We start from the raw sequence: 20,028 nt of genomic DNA on the forward strand, positions 1-20,028 counted from the left end.
CTAAACCGAACCCTCAGTCGATGTTGCAGCACTTCCTTGTAGTTGCAGGCTATAAGATGGTTGGTATAGCAGAACTCCCTAGGAGCTTTGAACTTCGAGCATCCGGTTTTGAAACTCTAATTACTGCGCCACGGCTGCTGTAAAAAAAATGCTCATCAAGCTCTTTTTTTCAAAAATTTGTATCAAAATTTTCCAAGAAATCATTCAAACTATTTTTTAATAAAATTGAAATACTCTTTTTAATAAGTGTGCAAAAAGACAATATCTTACGGTAAGGTCCGTTATTCTAAATTTATCTCGTAATTTACTAAATCTCGTAAATTTATCTTAAAAGTTATATTCTAGAGACTTTTGGAAAACCTTTAACAATATCATTAACAAAAACAAGTTTAACATCATGTCTCTCGCATATGGATCTGTTCTTCTTAGCTCTTTCAAGGAAAAGGCATATTATTTATTAGACAAGTTTATTTTATTAGACATATTATTTTATTAAAAGTTTGTGAAGAATGTTTCCTATAATTCTTTTCTAGTGAATCTAATGACAACACTCTTCTTGTCATCTAAATAACAGGTCAACTGATTGTTCAAAATCTAAATCACTTTTGCATCTGTTGCTAAAGTTATTTTAAACTTTTAATTTTTCTTTCAAACTTTTAACTCTTTTACAGCTTGTGTCGTGGCTTGTGGTCCAGACAACACTCCTTTCACAGTCTTAAAAAGTTAACTCTTTTTATTATTCTCTAAATTATTTGATAATTGCTTAAAAGTGGATTTTTTTCTTTTTTCTTTTTTTTATGTTTAACATGGTGTAAGTATTATTTTTACAATGCAGGTTTAAATACATATACAATAGAAGAGAATACATAAATAAATACTGAAAGTTATATATTAGCTAAAATAAAGTTAAGCAGAAAAGTGCACAAAGAAGATACAGAAAACATTACATTATCACAACCTTTTTATAGAGCCCCTTTATAAAGACTTAAATAGTATATCGTAATGGTATAAAAACCATAATTACCATAAAATAGTAATAATAAAATACTAATAATAAAAAAACCATAATTACCATAAAAATGGTCAAAATTATAAAATAAAAAATAAAAAAACAGAAAACAAAATATTTAATATAACGAAGAAAAATTAACCGTTAAAATAGTCAAACAAATACTAAAGTGTAAGTTTTTCTCATAATCATATTTTTAAAATTTAATTTTTTGTTTCGAACTTAAACGAACTTAAGGACTTCACCATTAATTTACATTCCTTTTGACAGCCATTCCATAATTTGGGTCCTCAATAAGATATACAATATTCTGAGAATTTTTTACATTTCCGAGGCAATTTATAATTATTGTTTACATTTGATCTTAGATTATAATTTTTGTTTAGATTTTTTTCAAACTTGTTGTTAAAGTTTTTTGGTAAAAGGTTGTTGTAATATCAATACAACAATGTTAGATGCTGATAGGTATTTATTTCAAATATATCCATCATTTTCATATCTTTTATAAGTGGTTTTGCATGTTCTTATTTGTTTTTAGAGTATATGATTTGGCAAGCGTGTTTTTGTAGCCTATAAATTTTTTGGAGTTTTGTTGATTGCGTACTTGTCCATGATATGTTTGCGCAATTTATGAAACAATCTTTTTTTTTTTACCTACTGGAAAATGTCATCTATGGCAACCCTATGGCTATGGTAACTCTGGAAAAAACCATCTACGGTTCCAGTTTCAAAAACTCTAGAGATTGTTCAGATCCCTCTAAATATTGCTTACACTGTTATTGGTAAACTCTTTAATTAAAAAACGTCTAATATTTTATTTTGAATCAGACAACTTACTCTCCGACAATCAACAGTCTGATTTGCTTTATGGACAATTCTTTTTCATTTCCAGTGACTTCTAAGATGCTACAAGAGTCCATCATTGGTTCTATGTTATTTTTCAACTATATTAATTAATGAAATTATTTTTTGATGTTTACTGCTATTAATTATTGCTGTTTGATATTTCTATGTTGATAAATGACAACATATTAGGCTTGAGGACTTAATAAATAGGCCGGGTGAATAACAAAAGCAGTTGCTTTTACTCAGCGTTTTTGGAGCTATTGTTGAGTTTTACGTTAATAAAAATTTTAGCAAACTCACTCAAGTTTTTATTCGCGTAAAGCTAAGCAATTTACTCCAAAAACGCTGAGTACTTGTTTAGTTTTACATGAATAATAGTTTGAGCAAAATTGCTGAAGTTTTTATTCATGTAAAACTTAGCAATTACAGAGTAAAAGCAATTCCTTTTTTTTTTTTTCACCTGGCCTTTTTATTAAGTCTTCAAGTTGTCCATATCTCTAAATCTCTAAATCTTTTACTCGTCATTGAACACTGTTGTCATGTATGACAATATATAGTATGGTTATATCTATACAAACATATTTGTAAATTTTACTGCATTAATACATCTTATATTTATATCAAAATTAACAATTTAATTGGTGGAAATTTTTTGATTATTGGTACGTCAATACTGTGAACAGTATTGAGTTTAACCTGACACAACATTGAAATTAACCTGATTTTGTGATTTAACATGTTACTGCTAACTTTTGTGGTTTAACATAATTGTGTTATAGATTGTTTTAACGTCTTTTATTTGCTCTACTACACACTAAAAAAAAAGGTAGAAATTTCTACCTTAGGGTAGGATATGCGATATACCCTTAGTATGGTATAATTTTCTACCTTTTAAGGTAGAAAATTATGCCTTACTAAGGGTATATCACATATCCTACCTTAACTGAAAATTTCTACCTTTATTTTTTAGTTTGTAGCATTTAATTTTTTTTTCATTTTGAAACAATAGCTTTAAAATTAGTAGCTTTTAAAATATTACAAAATAAACTGATTGAAATATAATTATTTTCTATTAATTAAAACGAAAAGGTAAAAATATTATTTCTGAATACAAGAATGATATAATAAATGTAGAATTCAAAAATCACTAAATTTTAGTAATTTGGAATAATATAATGCATTTTGGACATTTATGTTTAAGCACAATTCATGCAAGTGCGAAGTTTTAATATTTAATAATGCAGACCAGGTGATGGATGGATGATAAGATGGATGAAACAAAACATTTCATTAAAAAAAAGTATTTACTTGATATTATAAATAAGTCTTTTTATTAAAAAAAAAAAAAGTAGCAAATAACTTAACAAGCGTAACAAAACTTTGCGTTTAATCATTGTTTACTCTAGAAATCTAATTTATTAGAAAAATGGGAAAAACAGTTTAAAAATAAGTAGAAGAGATTAACAAACAATATAGCGTTTATAGATTATACTTAAATGAAATATATTATTTGAAAACATACTTAAATATTTTTTTTATTTGTGATATAAATATTTTTAAATGATATTCGTATTCTTTATTAAAACAATAATACATAACAGCATAACTACAGCACTACCGCATTAATAGGGGAGAGTGGGGAGAAGTGGGACGCAGGAGAAGTGGGACTGCCTATGATTTCTAATTGGGAGTGGTGCCTAAATACTGTTATCTAATGTAAAGAACTAAATTTCTTCCCCTCTATTTAGCAGAAATTGCTTTGCTTCCCTAAGTGTGCTAGAAGCCCTAATTTTGAAATGTACTTTAAAAAAGAATTTACAAATTAGGGTGAAGCGGGACAGTAAAAATATTTATGCCCCGCTTCTTCCCGTCGTCATTTAATTATTTCGATTGGTGAAAGCTCTTGAACATTTTTATGTCGATTAGGTGATTTTATGATTTTATCAGTTCCTATTTAATAGTTTGTGTTAAAATGTTGCTTTAAATCTATTTATCCCACTTCTACTCACACTTGTCCCACTTTACCCCAATGGCACGGTGTCTCTAAAAGTAAAAATTTATATACTAGTTATAATTGGCTGGAAACCTAAGGGGTTTGAATTGGTGCCTAAAAAGAAGGTTTATTTGCAAAAACTTGTTTTTTCATTTTATACATCAAATAATAAAGATATTGCAATTACCCTAAAAAAATTATGTGTCCCACTTCTCCCCACTCTCCTCTACAAATTTACATTTTTTATTAAATAAACATTTTATACAATTAAAAAAATCTAGTTCATTTATTTTGCACCAAATCTTATTTTCCAATATCCCCAGTAAAGGAATATTAAAGAGATAGGAAAATAAGATTTGATACAAAACAAAGAAACTAAATTTTTGAGTCGATCTCTATGTACCCCTTTACGTCAAAGACTCCCCGTGATACGGTATAAAACTAACTTACCAATTCTGCATCTTTAAGTAATAAAAATAACGCCAAAAATATAATTTCTTTCATTTTTAAATTAGGATTAATGCGTGATACTAAAAGAAAAACATAATTTCACATATTACAAGTTTATATTGCGTTATAATAGAGCAACATTATATAGTTAATAATTATATATTATATCAAGTAAATTTAAGCAACATTAAATTATGTTGAAATTTGAGTAGAATAAGTTGCTCTCCTCAAATGTAATGCCATTATCAACTATAAATATGTGGGTTTACAAAATACAAAAATGACTTTGATAATAAAGTATATATATAAGGTAAAATTCACTTATAATTATATATTGATTTTTATCATTGAGCAGGAAAAAGATATTAATGAAGTTTCATCATAGAATTAATATTTAAATTCACTTGTAATTATATATTGATTTTTATCATTCAGCAAGATAAAGACGTTTTATCGGTTTTTTGTGCATACTTTATTTTGTTACCCATAACATTTTGTTTTAAAGTTTAGAATCTTAAAACATCTTTACTTGAGTGATCGCTTTTAATATACAAAAATAATATTAGTTTTTTAGTCATTTTTATTCAAAATATATGTATTCCTCCGAAAATATTTGTAGTATTTTCAAACCTTGGAAATTTTAAGGCGAGCCTTTGCTTTTCCTAAGCGCCAATTTTGATATAATGCGGTTTTTCTATTGAGAGTTTTTTTTTTATGCTTGATAACGCTTTTCTATACAATTGAATGTTATAGTATGTCATACAATACAGATGTTATAGTATGTCATACAATACAAAACAGTTTGTTTATCAGAAATTTAAAAATAAAGTTACATATTCAAAAGATTAATTTTACGATAAAACCCTGCAATAAATATTTAAGAATAGAAGACAGAGATTATAAACGGAAAAATATACATAATAAACCAATAAAAATAATTACAAAATGACTGAGTAAATAACCAATCAATATGATCAAATTAAAATAAACTGTCTTTTCTGTAGAATGTAATAAATAAGGTTTTCCAACTTATTAGACTCGTTGTTTTTAACTACTTTTAATTTATGTTTAGTTGAAGCGGTATCCAAAGTAAATGAATTACAATTAGACAGCTTTTTACAATTAACGAATGCAATTAAATGTTTTTGTTTGGGATTTTTTAAAAGTCCTAAGGTGCTCATTAATACTCTAGAATTAATGAGCACCTTAGGACTGATAAATTGAATTTCATTAAAGATTTTGGATACCGCTGCATTAATTGAAAGTAAAAGAAGCGCTCAATATTTAGTGTAATAAATGGGAAAATCCCATTTATTACATTCTATAGAGCTTAAAATGACACTTTATTTATACTATTTATATTTAACAAATACAGTTGTTATATGTATGTGTATATATAATATGTATGTATGTATGTGTTTATGTATGTTTGTATGTATATTCTGGTAAAATTTCTGATAAACAAATGAAAAATTTCTGATAAAAAAACCTTGCATTTTAATACACAAAATTAATATTAATTTTTTAGTTATTTTTATTTAAAAATGTATGAATGTAAATATTACAAATATTAAAGCTTAAATGTGTTCCTTAGTTTGAATGCATTGTATACAAAATGTAAATTATTTTATCTTTTTTAAAAGGCATCAATTAACTGTTTAATTAAAGCAGCGGTTCTCAACCTTTACATTGCCGCGACCCTTTTAATACAACCCCTATGATATAGCGACCCCAACTGTAAAATTATTTACGCTCTTAGGCCTAAGTAACTGTAATTTTGCTATTGTTATGATATAAAATTATATATATTATAAATTTATATAATTTTATATCATAACAATAGCAAATTATCGCAATATAAATTTCCGCAAATACAGGAATTATTTTCATTGTGAAAACTGGAAATAACTCAAGTTTTGTGTTTAATCACAAAACAATATGTAATTCCATTTTGTTCAAAATAGATTTCTAATTATAATTAAATTACAAGTAAATGAATTTTATCTTTATGACTTGCATTTATATTTACTTTTTTATATCACGTATTCTCCATATTCATGTTGCATACTTATGTGAAAATTTGAAAAGCATGACGTATTATGGATAACAGTCTCATTTAAAATACACTGCAAACGACTACATTCCTACAATATTCTTGCGACAGTATGTGCATAAAATGTCAATTTCAGTGCGAAGGTTGAGCTTGTTTTTGTTTCACCAGATCAGAAATTCTTGAGGCAGTCTTTGCAAGAGCACAACGAAGGTCATCTTCTGCATTAAGTCTATTTCTGTATTTAGACTTAATAACTAACAGGCTAGAAAACCCTGTTTCCCAAAGATATGTTGTTGGAAATGGAAGAAAAAGGCGCAACACAATCTCAGACAGAACAGGATATGATTGCAAATACTTGATCCAAAACTGTGTAACTGACATTAAAGAGAAATTTTTCGCTGCATCGCTATTTATTAGTTCCGGCGTAACAGAGAAGAAAATTATTTTCTTCTTTTTAGTCGGATAGAAAAACCTGGATTTTTAAATTTTTTAATTTACACAAATATTGTTTTCTCCTTTTTAGTTGTAACTGTAAAGCATTTATATAGAACTAAATAATAAACTAACTTTAAAAAAAAAAAATAAACTAACTCTAAATATTGTTTACGAATTTTTCTAACTTCCATATTTTATTTGCAATTGTTCATGACGTTGTGAAATAATACCATTGGATAATTTTTGTTAAAATTGGAGTGTGATTGGTTAATTTTAAACATGATAATTACGCGGTGTTTTATAGAAAAACATTTTGTGTCCGGACAAAGAGACAAACAGACAAGAAAGCAAGTTAAGAAAAAAGTGGTTAAAATAGTGACTACTGTCGTACCTCATACTCGCGAGGGTGCCCACCAAGAAGTTGATATAGATCGTGAATTTCTAACACTTTTATTGATACCTCTCTTATAATTCTCCATCCCCTCAAAAATTCTGTCATATTTATATTTTGAATAATCGGGTCTAGTTATATATAGATCTCTTAATTATTTTCTTTCAAGTATGATTGCATTAATTAGCCTCCTCATGATTATATTATTCAGTATTAGCCTATTCAGTTAGTCCCATTAAGTTTGTCGAGTGACAAACTTAATGGGATTTTCGACAAGTACCACTGAAAAAAATTTGTACAATAACATCATGTTTTACATATTAGAATAGAGACAAAAATCCCCATATTTCGATAGTCTTATGCAACCCCTGGCAAATCGCCATTCAACCCCTGGCAGGGTCGCGACCCACACGTTGAGAACCACTGAATTAAAGAGATTAAAACAATATATTAGATGAATTAAAAACTTAACTTTCTGATTATCTTAAATATGGATGGTTTTAATTATGATAAAATTCAACTATTATTTATTTTACATCAACTATTTTATTTTAGTTTAAATTCAAATTTGTTGGAGGCAGAATAGAAAATAAAAAAATAATTGTAGTTAAATTCATTAAGGCAAATTTTATTAGAATAAAGATGTTTGCAATAATGCAAGATTTTATCTTCTCTTTGGCTTTTTTTATGTGCGCAAGTTTGGTTTTTGGTATTTTTATAAATTTTAGGCCTATTGCATCATGTATTCTATTATATATAGGTAACCATAATTATAATTTTTAAGGATTATTTTAAATAATCCTTAAATTTTAGAGATCATTATCTCCGTCAATACCTTTTAAACGAACATATTTTTAGTATTTATGGTATCACGAGTTTATGTATAAATATTCCACTACAAGAAACAGTAAGTATTGTTATCAATTGCATTTTAAATAGTAAAGCCAATTTTTAATTATGTAGTTTTGGTGAATTAAGTAATTAAATATTTGTAATTAGGTTTAAAAAAATAGCTGATGGGTACTTCCGCAGCACCTATTTTTGCCAATCTATTTATTTTTTTAGAACAAATAAAGAAAAACGTTAATTAAAATAAACCAGCTTTTCATCAACTTTATGTAGATGACATTTACACAAACTTCAATTTGTATATTACCCAGTGTAAAAAAAGACGTCGAAAAGACGTCTTTAAAAGTCTTATTTACATTTTTTAACTTTAAGGCGTCTTTTTTTAGTCGATTATGCAAATCTAAAAGGCATCTTTTTTCGACATCGAAAAGACGTCTTTTTTTGTCTTTATCCTGTTATGAAAAGATATGAAAAATACGTCTTTAAGACGCCTTTTTTAGTTGATTATGCAAATCTAAAAGACATCTTTTTTCGACATTGAAAAGACATCGTTTTTGTCTTTATCTTGTCATAAATAGACATAAAAATGCGTCTTTAAGACGTTTTTGTTAATTGATTATGCATATCTAAAAAAAGTTTTTTCTCCACGTTGGAAAGACCTTTTTTGTCATACTTATAAGTATACTATAATATCCTATATACTATAGTATTCCGGCTTTTCATACATGAAAAGCTGTTTTCATTAAATGAAAATGATAACAGCTCTTCATACAAAGTGTGACAAAAAGCTCATTTCGATGCCGAGAAAAAAACCTCTTTTAGATATCAATATAAAATAGGAAGCATTTTCTACATCTTTTATATGTATAAACATACGAGAATTGATTATAAATAAAACAGCCGTATTGTTCAACAGAATATATTAATTTAAGAATCATCAGCAGATTCATCTCCAGATTCATCATTTTCTTCATCTTCCTCTTTTGTTTCTTGAGCGAGCTCTGTTTCTTGACGTTGATGCTTATGCAACAATAAAACTAACTATTTCACGTCGAGAATGAATAAAATTAACTATTTCACGTCGAGAACTCTTTTTATACGAGCTGGCTACGACTTCTAAAAAATGAGTGAACATGAAAAACAGTCTCTAGTTTTAATGTAATACAAAAAAGCAAATGAAATTTGATCTAAACATTTGCACCTCTCAGATTCGCTATGAAAGCCAAGTTATTGAAAACAGATATTAGTATTTTTATGTCTTCTATGACGTGACTTTTTAATTTAATTTTGCTGAAATTAAGTGTTGTAGACCCATAACAATTTAAAAATCTGTTATTGACTAAAGACTATCAAAAACGAAAGGATAATTCAGCTAATACACATTAAGAGTTGTTATTCATTTAAACTGGATAAAAGTTTTATTCAAAGCTCTATTTTAGACTGAAGCATAATGATGCTTTACTTAACAACATCAAATTATAAAAACTGGCGATATCATTAGCAACACAGATGAAATACTCATAAACAAAAATGAAGAAATGAAGAAGCTGCAATGATGTTTAGCTACAAAAAGTTTACCTTTCCAGTATCATTTTCACTTTTGTATCCAAACCGAAAAGTTTTGCAGACAATTCTAATGATAAATCTGTTGTCATTGTGTGCATTTTTTACTTGTTTTGTTAACGGCAGACAGCAGTTAACAAGGAAATAATAATTTTAACATAAAAGTTAATGAGCCAATCTTTTGTCTTATCAATTTCATCATTCACCTAAGTACAAACAACAAAATTATTCAGATCATTTAAAAGCATTTCGAAAAAATAAATTGCAAGTATACTGAATGCTTCTCTTTTCTATTGTCCGTTTCACTGGCACTCGAAAAAGTAAATACAGACAGAAATTGTTTACAGGTTTCTTTTTTGTCTAGAAAGAAATATTTTAATTTAATATGCAATAAACAAGGTTATTCAAGCATAACACTTTAAAAAATTAGGTAACATTTTATCAAATCCTTGTAAACTCAAACTCTTTTAAACAGTAAAACTTTTTAAAACACTTACCTGCGACTTAATTGAGACTAGATCATCTTGATACCATAACTCTTTGTTTGGTGGAGAATTTTTGTACTTCAGTACATTTATGCCTTGAGGCCAATACAATTTTTCCTCTGCCTTGTCTAACCATCTAAATAGCACCACGCTATCCACTTTTTGTTTCTTCCCATTAACACATTCTAAACAGCTACAGCCCATCTATTTTAAAACTCCATTTAAGCAAAATGATTTAAGGATACAAAAGCACTGTATTTAAAATTAATGGTAAAAATATGAACTTTCAATAAAATAAAAAAAACATAGAAAAAAACAAAACAATAATGTAATAAGTAAAAAGTTTAAAGATAAACAAGTTGTCAAAGATACATTTATCATAAATATATATACATATATATATATATATATATATATATATATATATATATATATATATATATATATATATATATATATATATATATATATACATATATATATATATATATATATATATATATATATATATATATGTATATATATATATATATATATATATATATATATTTACATATATGCATATGTATACATATATGCATATGTTTGCATATATATATATATACATATATAAACATATATATATATACGTATGTATATGCTTATATATGTATGTATATATATCTATATATATATATATATATATATATATATATATATATATATATATATATATATATATATATATATATATATATATATATATATATATATATATATATATATCTATATATATATATATATCTTTATATATATATATATATATATATATATATATATATATATATATATATATATTATATAGACCACTCATTTTTTAGTTGGTTTCTTAATCTTTAAATTAAAATTAAGAAGATTCTAATTGACATTAAATTTTTTTTTTTAATATCTTGTTAATTAAAACATACGGATTAAAGTGGTATAATTTTTTTAATCTAATTCTAATTAAATAGCGTTTAACTTATTAAAAAACTGATGAGTACTTATAAATCTTCTTTAAATAAATTGGACAAAATTTAACGCACTTATTAAAAATAATAATCCATTATTTTTTTAACTGTTTTAATTGCTTATTACGTTGGCTATAAAATAAAATGTCGAAACCTGAGTTTCGATATCAAATAAACATTTATTTTTTGAATTGCAATAAGGATATAAAAATATTGCAAAAATGCGTGCAAAGATCGAAGAAAAAGACAGATACGCGGCTCTTGTATTAAAAGAAGAAGGCTATAGCATCAGACAAATAGTAGAAAAGCTCGGAAGGTCTCCCTCTTGCATTATTAACATAATTCAACGATACAAAGAGACCCGGTCAATTAATGATCGTCATAGGACTGGACGTAATAAAATTTCAAATGACCGTGATGTTCGCTCTTTAGTGAGATTGATGAAAGAAAACAGACAAGCATCATCTACAGACTTGTTTACGAAATGGACACTGTCAAATGCTCTAAAAGCAAGCCCTAGAACTGTGCGAAGGGTCCTCCACAATTTAAATTATTTATGGCGTGCTGATGCAAAAAACCACGCTTAAATAAAAAAGAAAAATTTGCCAGGAAAGAGCGGTGCAAACTAAATAAAAATTGGTCAACAGATCAGTGGAGCCGTGTGGTCTTTAGTGATGAAATGAACGTTGTGGTAGACAACAGAAAAGGTCGCGTAATGTTGCGTAGACTTCCAAGCGAACGGTTTGATGAATCATGCATTTTGAAACGAACAAAACAAGGCAGTGGTTCAATAGGCATTTGGGCCTGTATGAGTGCCTGTGGAGTTAGCGTTTTTCATTTATTTGATGGTAGACTTAACAAAGAAAGGTACATCGAAATTTTGGAAAACTCGCTTATTCCTAGCATTGATTTATGGCAGTTGCAAGATGGATTTATTTTCCAGCAAGATAATGCGCCGTGTCATAAAGCGCATGTTGTTAGCGATTGGTTCAATTCTAATAAAATTCAAGTGCTTCCATGGCCTGCCAATAGTCCAGACTTGAATCCAATAGAGAATTTATGGTCGTGGCTTGATCACAAGCTTGGTAAAGAACAACTTTACAATTTGGAAGATTTGAAATCTTCTATCTCTCATCATTTGAAAAATGTGCCTGATGAAGTAATCAAAACTTCAATGAATTCAATGCCAGAACGAGTACAAGAGTGCTTGAAAACAAATGGAGGAACAACACGTTTTTAAATTATTTTTTTATTGTTTTTTGAAATATTTTTGAAACTGGTCTTAAAATTTTTTTTCCCATTTATATTTTTTGCTAGTCAGTTTTTTAATTTTTTAACATTATTTTGTAAAAAAATTATAAATTCTTTTTCAAAAAATATGGTAATTAGGTACCAAAAAAAGAAAATTGTTTTTCTTTTTTTGATACCTTTTTCCAAAATAAAATTATACTAAGGTTAAAAATAAATTTGAAAAAAAAATGAGTGGTCTTTAATTTTTGGCCACCGCTGTATATGTACATATATAAATATATACATACGTATATAAATATATACATACGTATATAAATATATACATACGTATATAAATATATACATACGTATATAAATATATACATACGTATATAATAGTAATACATATATAAATACATACTTACCGGAAATAGTAATTGTTGTCTTTTTCTGGTTAAATTTCCAATGCAAAAAGGTTTCACATAAAAAAAGTTTTATAAAAAATTCTTGTTGACAAAAATGGGCCAATGAGAACGTAACAAAGATGAGCTATAACCCATAATATCGTAATTACGATATTACGGGTTAAAACCCATGTTTGTTACTTTCTATTGGCAATAATTATTGTCAATTTTCTTAAGCAAATTATGATTTGCTTATTAATAAGTTAAGTTGTTAATAAGCAAATAATAATTTGTTTATACAATAAATAAGCAAATTATAATTTGCTTATTAACAACTTAAGTTGTTTCCCAGTGGGAAACGTCAGTGAATTTTTCCCTCCCCCTCCCTATAAAAAAAAAAGTGCCCATGGGTGTTGTTTAATTTGACATTAAAAAAAAAATTTTCTTAATTCATTTTTAAAAGTCATCGATATAAAAGACGTCTTTTCTACGTCTTGAGAAAGACGTACAACTGATTGACGCCTTTTCGACCTCTTTTTGTGACCTCAAGTCATAAAAAGAGGTCTTAGACGTCTTTTTTATGACCTCAAGTCATAAAAAAGACGTCTTTTCGTCGTCTAAAGATATCTTTTTTCCACTGGGTATCTACTTCAATAGTTTTTAGTTTTTCAACTTTTATAGTCAATCTGAACAATTCTCATTAATTCTTTAATTGATAGAACTTATAAACTAAGTATACTTGGACTTGGTATTAACTATTTTTTTAAGGTTCTTCTTGTATCTGTCTTGTTTGAAAAACAACTTTATCCTATTTAAGTCAATTCCTGAAAAAACAGATTACTTAATTTTATATAGTAGACATCTTCGAAACATAGTTCTTGATGAAAATATAAAATGTTTAAAAAACCTCAACAAATTTAAAAATTATAGTTAAACAGTATTTGTTTGACTAAGTAGACACAAGCATGTTTTTGAGATATCATTTTAAGTTTCATCTTAACCGTGCCCAGCAATAAAAATATTTTTGTATAACTTTATTTTTTTGTAAACAGGAAGTAACATTAACTAAAGTATTTCTGTAAAAATTAGCTGTGAAAAAAGTTCTTTAGAATATGGATAAGTTTAGTTATTTGTTTTGATAATTTTTTACTTATTTTCATATTTGCATTTAGAAATTAATTCTGTATTTTTACATTTAATAAACTATTTTCGTTTAAATGGGTGACTATTTAAAATTTTACTTGCTAACATTTTTGAAAACATTATTTTAGGCAGGAGCAGAGTTTGTCCTAGGTCCCGAGCCAGCTTAGAGCGGCCCTGAATGGAAGTATTTATGAAAATCACAAGCATTAAGTAAACAAAATTAATGAAATATATAACCAAAAGTTTAATTAGGTATATATATTGCTAACATGCTATGATTATAGCACAAAACTTTAAGAGAGTAAACAAAAAACAGTATGTAATAGTTATAATAGTTACATAATTACATAATAATAGTTATAACAGTACATGTTATTGTTATTAAATGATCAAACAAAAATTTAAATTTAAAAAATAAAATCGAATAAAAAGTCAAAAGGGTTTTAAGATTATTACTCGACTAAATCAACTTTTAGTCAATCGGTAGGAAATCCATTGGCGTTTGAATTGACTATTTGATTTTTCAAAGTCGACTAATTTCGACTTTCGACTAGTCGACTTTTAGTCGATTTAGTCGAATTCGTTAACAACACTACAATTAAATTCAAAACTTGTATATATTTTTTTTAGATTTAAATAACTTTTGACAGCATAGAGTAAACCACCCAGAGGTTGACGGTCTTTACAGTTGTCGACGTTTTGTCACTAAAAAAATACTTAACTCAAATAAAGTGTCGAAATTATGTCTGAAATGATCCCCTATCTTTTCTTTATATATGAAGGAAGTAAGCATAAAAATAAACACATACAATGATTTTGAGCAAAAAAAATTCCGAAAATACCCTAAACTTACCATAAACAAATACCATAAACTTTTAGGATTAATTTTCATAACTGTTTTCAGATAACCACAAGAAATCATGAAAAATGTAATGTATTTGAAATTTTTTCTTTTTTTATGCTGATACGAAAGCAGATGAGATGAATGTACAAGTCTTTAAAATCAAAACACTAAAACTGTAGTGGGGGCGGAATGGTTGTTGAAGACTAGAGGATATTTATTTTGTTTTTCAGCATTCAACAAAAAAAAAAAAAAAGTTACCACTATTATTTCAGCGTATAATAGGGGATTCTGAACCACAATTTAGCATTTTATGTGATTTGTAGCATTAGTATTTATGTTTGAAACTAGCACTTTTATAAGTTATTGAATTTTATTCCAGTCTTTGACAACACCGCATTCTAGTCATCGACTGAAAGAAATGTTTCAATTTGCTAGGATTTTTAGAGAGTTACTGTTAAAAAATATTGCTTTCTTGAATGTTATGATTGCTACATAACAATTTCTTTTGGACAATTATTAATGTTTTGTAAAGTTCTATTTGCACAATCATTAAAGGTTGCATCACAGTTATTCTCTTGGAGAATAATTCCGAACCTTTGAGCTCTGAAATCAATATCTAAATGTTTTGATTGTCAGTAAATGTATTTATATTTTTCCAAATTTAAAAAAAAAAAATTAAATTTAAAGTAAAATAAAATTAAGATGTCTCCTGAAATAAGCAGCTGTTTTAAAATGGCGTCCATGATCCCGATATATTGAGGAGGATACTGGCAATTCAGTTTAAGACGTTAAAAGGTAAATTTGACATTATTAATGTCCTATAAGTTAATTAATTTTATAATCAGTTTTTACTGTACGCAAGTAGATCCTACTGAGAACCTTAATGCTAGGTCTCAAACCTTATCTGATAATTATTGTACGAATAGAATCACTTGGAACAGGCGCAACTATAAAGTTGTAAGTTTTTTTTATTCATTAAAAAACTTTCAAACTATTATTAAAACTTTTTTTTTTTTAAAAAGTCAATAGCCATACAAACATTCAATCCATTTATATTTGTATAAATCTTTTGAAAATTTTCATTTGGATGCGATAACTCGGTCATTGAATGTTTTTAATTAGGGTCAATGCGTTTTCCCACTACGAAAAAATATTTATGGGTGGTATAACGTTTTTTTTATTTACCCTCGGTTAAGCTGAAATACTGTTATTCAGGATTATTTTACGAGTAGACAATGCATCTGTAAGTAACATTTTTTGAGAAGCAATTTTTTATTTTGCAATTACAATTACTAGTACTTTATCTTTTAGAAATTCATTTTTATTAGTTAATGCAGCGTTGTGAGCATTTATAATTCTTTCTATGTTATTTTTACAGCTATAACTTAATTTAATAGTATCCTATTAAAAATTTTTGTGCAGTTTATTAGAGGGAGGCAAATGTTTGCCAAATAATTTAAAAATGTTTTTCTATATTAGTTAAAACATTTTTGCTGTGCGGGGAATTAAACCAAACTATGTATATAACCAGACTACGATGACGGTTTAATAGTAATGCGCAATAAATCAGGTTGACAGTAGAAGTTCAAGTTAGATAAGTGTTTTTATATACTAATTTATTACTGCTCTGTAATTTAGGAACATTTAGCACTCATTTTTGCAGAATATTTAATTAAATACCGCCTTTACTATGCATAAATGCTGGACAAAACAACTAATCATTAAAGGGAAAGATAAAACATTTCATGTAGAGGAAAACTAATTTTTATTAAAGCTAGTTTTACAAGAGACAAATGCTGCACAAAAGCGGTAAATTATTAAGGTGCAAGATCAAAAATTTCGGATAATAAATTTAAAGCTTAATTTTACATGATACAAATTCTCAACAAAACTGTAAGTTAAAATAGGGAAAAATCTAGAGATAACACCTGGTTAAACTCTAGTTGATGCATATGCTGAACCCTCCGCAGATATAATTCAGTATCACTTAATACAAACTTTAAATATAAAATCACATTAGCAATAAGCAAGACTCAAAACTCTAAATAAGTTGTAATATAAAAGATCTAAGTATACAAAATAAAAAGACAAATTGATCTTCTTAAGAATCAGATTTATTCTGGATATCTTATATATGAAAGATTTTCAGTAAGAATGGTCTACAATCTTTGATTCTTGAGAAATCATAATTTGTTTATACAAAACTATACTCTTATTAACTTTTCCCATTTATATTATACTAGTTTAATTTCTTTCAAAATTTCCACTTGTAAAACGGCTATTATTTACGATAAGGTAAAAAGTTTTATATTATCAACGGAATAGTTTTTAATATTCATAAACTGTATTCTCATTACACTTCCTTCTTGTATTTATTTTTAATTTACTTTCTTTTTCAAAGCAAATGAAAAAATACCTCCACTGTGATTTTAGTGCTGCGTTTCAAATGCGGGGAGTATAATACTAGAGTCAGAGGCAATTTTACGAATAAAATGAGGGAGGGGGGTGGTTATTCCATAAAAAGTACCGACTGGTTTTTTAAAAAAAAATTAAGTCCTCAAAACTAAAATTTGCCTGACTAAATGGAGTCAAATACCCAACTAGCCAGCTAAATTCGTAAAAAACCGAGACCCTGGATAAATCGGACTTTTACAAAGTCGGACAAATTTTCAACTCCCCTTGAACTTTCTATATCAACTTACTATCAAACCATCCGCTTAAGTCGCAGCCTGGTTAAGTCGAACCATTCTCTAACTCGTACTGTTTTTGGGGTCCAATCAGCAAAAATTTTCACTCTACTAAGACTTTTATTTTGAATTGCATATTAGTGCATATAATAACAAAACTTCCATAAAACTTTAATAAAAATAAAACACTGAAAAATAAAAAGTACTAAAAGAACTCGGCATATGTGAGAATCATCTGTATCTATATCAAAGAAATATTAGAGAATCATCTGTATCTATATCAAAGAAATATGAGAGAATCATCTGTATCTATATCAAAGAAATATGAGAGAATCATCTGTATCTATATCAAAGAAATATGAGAGAATCATCTGTATCTATATCAAAGAAGTATGACATTCCAAAGCGAGCATTGTCTGGATGGTCAAAAGAAAAAAACCTAATGTATCATAATATAATCTCGATATACATAATATAATCTAGATAAGTCGAACATTTTCAAAAAGTCCGACATAGCGAGAGCTTCGCTCAACTCTTGGACATTTGCTAAATTGGACAGTATATGTATATATATATATATACATATATATATATATATATATATATATATATATATATATATATATATATATATATATATATATATATATATATATATATATATATATATATATATATATATATATATATATATATATATATATATATTCCTTCAGAGTTAACGGGATTCTACTGTATTTAAATTTTCAAAACATAACCAACAACATTACAAACGTAACGCATAATAAAACACAGCTCACAAAATTTAAAAATAAAACTTTTTTAAAAGTAATTATGGCTTTTAATAAATTTCAATAACTTTGAATTCTTATATTTTACCTGAAAATATTGTTAAAAAAACCAAAAAAATAAAGCCAATTGAATAGGTCCAAGGTACCCAAAATGTCATTATAATTTCGCTACTTAAGTTAAATGTTCTGTTGGTAATTCAATGTTGCTTTTTTTTACTTATCTAGTCAAAACAGCAAGTAAAGCAAGTTGCTTTAAGCATGGTTATCTACTAGCATGCATTAAGCATGGTTAAAGCATGGTTAGCATGGTTTAAGCAACTTATCTACTTTCATTCTTATCATAACTTTTATGCAGTTTTGATTGAGTCAGCAAAATATATTTATTTCAATTTATCAACTCTTTAAAGCATGGGTTTCATAACTACATATATATATATATATATATATATATATATATATATATATATATATATATATATATATATATATATATATATATATATATATATATATATTAATAAGAAAACATCAAACAATACGAATTCTCTTAATACAAATAATAATTTATTTTGAGAAATTTTCACTTGATTATGGATACCAGCATCATCAGCTCGTAAAATATTACAAAATTTTTGAACGTTATATATATATATATATATATATATATATATATATATATATATATATATATATATATATATATATATATATATATATACAGTTATTATTATGATAATAAATTTGCCGTTTAAAATAATTACAATTCTCGTATTTGTAAAATATACAAATGACGGGGGCAAGAAGAAAACAAAATCGCTAATCGTCTTATCGCCAAGCCCCCAATAATCAGTAAATAATATAGCCATCAAATCTTGTCATTAAAATTGTTGTCAAGTATAAATACAAAATAATTGAAAAAAATAAAGATAATAAATTCTAAAATTTATTTTCAATAACAAAATAAAAAACAAGCAAACGAAAAAATTACTTAAAATTATATAAACAAGTTTTCAATTATTACAATTAAGAAATCCCAATTAAGAAATATAATGAAAAGAATTAAAAATTTAAAGAAAAAATTTTAAAACGTTTTAAAAATATTTGGTATTGTATCGTTATTAATTTTGTACATAAAAATTAAGTGATATATATATTTATTTGGTCAACATTTATAATTTTTAGATTAATAAATAGAGGTTGTGAATGAGAAAGACGGTCTGCGTTGAATATTATTCTTATCAGATGTTTTTCTTTGTTAAATAGTTTGTTTAGTTTTTTTTTATTGATGTTGCACTAAGCAATGTTAGCATAAATTGAGATAACAATAAATAAAAGAGAAGTAGATATATTTTAAGCAAATTTGATTTAGGTAAGATTTTACCTTGTTTTTGCCAATATTTTATTTTCGATTAATTTTATGTGATTTATCCATGTAAGATTTTCGTCAAAAAGAACACCTGGAAGCTTCATTGAGTATCTATTTATAAATTGATTCCCAATGCTAACATTTGTGAACTTTAGAGGAATTTCTTCTCTTTTATAAAGGCGATGAAAAAAATTATACTTAGTTTTGGTTAAGTTTATTGAAAACTTATTTTTATTAAACCATTCAGTTACTTTTAACAGTTTTTTGTTGACTGTTTTAAATAGAGATTTTATATTACTATTTTATATTACTAAATCTTCATCGCAATTTAATATCTGACGAAAGCTTATTATAAATTAAAAAAAAAAAAATCAAATTAATTAAATTTATTATTACTGGAACTCACAGTTAAAAATGCATTTATTTTTATAGTTGTACCTTTAAATCAATTTTAACTGTCTTAAGAATATTTTTATAATATCCTTCTTACTATATTTTGT

General features: G+C 26.4%; 2 protein-coding genes across 2 annotated transcripts in view; one reads left to right on the top strand and one right to left on the bottom strand.

The window, feature by feature from the left end:
• The window catches only part of LOC100215974 (uncharacterized), a 48,432-nt gene extending 43,120 nt beyond the window's left edge, over positions 1 to 5,312 (bottom strand). The window contains exons 1-2 of the mRNA XM_065801621.1: positions 5,241 to 5,312; positions 4,299 to 4,378 (exon numbers count right to left, since the gene is read on the bottom strand). Coding sequence (XP_065657693.1) covers positions 4,299 to 4,352 — 54 coding nt within the window. The 5' untranslated portion in view covers positions 4,353 to 4,378; positions 5,241 to 5,312. The remainder of the gene's footprint in view (positions 1 to 4,298; positions 4,379 to 5,240) is intronic.
• Positions 5,313 to 11,284: 5,972 nt separating this feature from the next.
• LOC136082693 (uncharacterized) lies at positions 11,285 to 11,650 on the top strand. Its single transcript, XM_065802112.1, has one exon. It carries the CDS (start codon positions 11,285 to 11,287, stop codon positions 11,648 to 11,650), a length of 366 nt encoding a protein of 121 aa, XP_065658184.1.
• Positions 11,651 to 20,028: the final 8,378 nt, after the last annotated feature.

This window comes from Hydra vulgaris, chromosome 07 (genome assembly GCF_038396675.1).
Source record: "Hydra vulgaris chromosome 07, alternate assembly HydraT2T_AEP".
NCBI classification, from domain to species: Eukaryota; Metazoa; Cnidaria; class Hydrozoa; order Anthoathecata; family Hydridae; genus Hydra; species Hydra vulgaris.

Excerpts from the sequence above, each read along its gene's own strand:
- LOC136082693 (XM_065802112.1), top strand. The coding sequence starts at position 11,285 with ATGCGTGCAAAGATCGAAGAAAAAGACAGATACGCGGCTCTTGTATTA.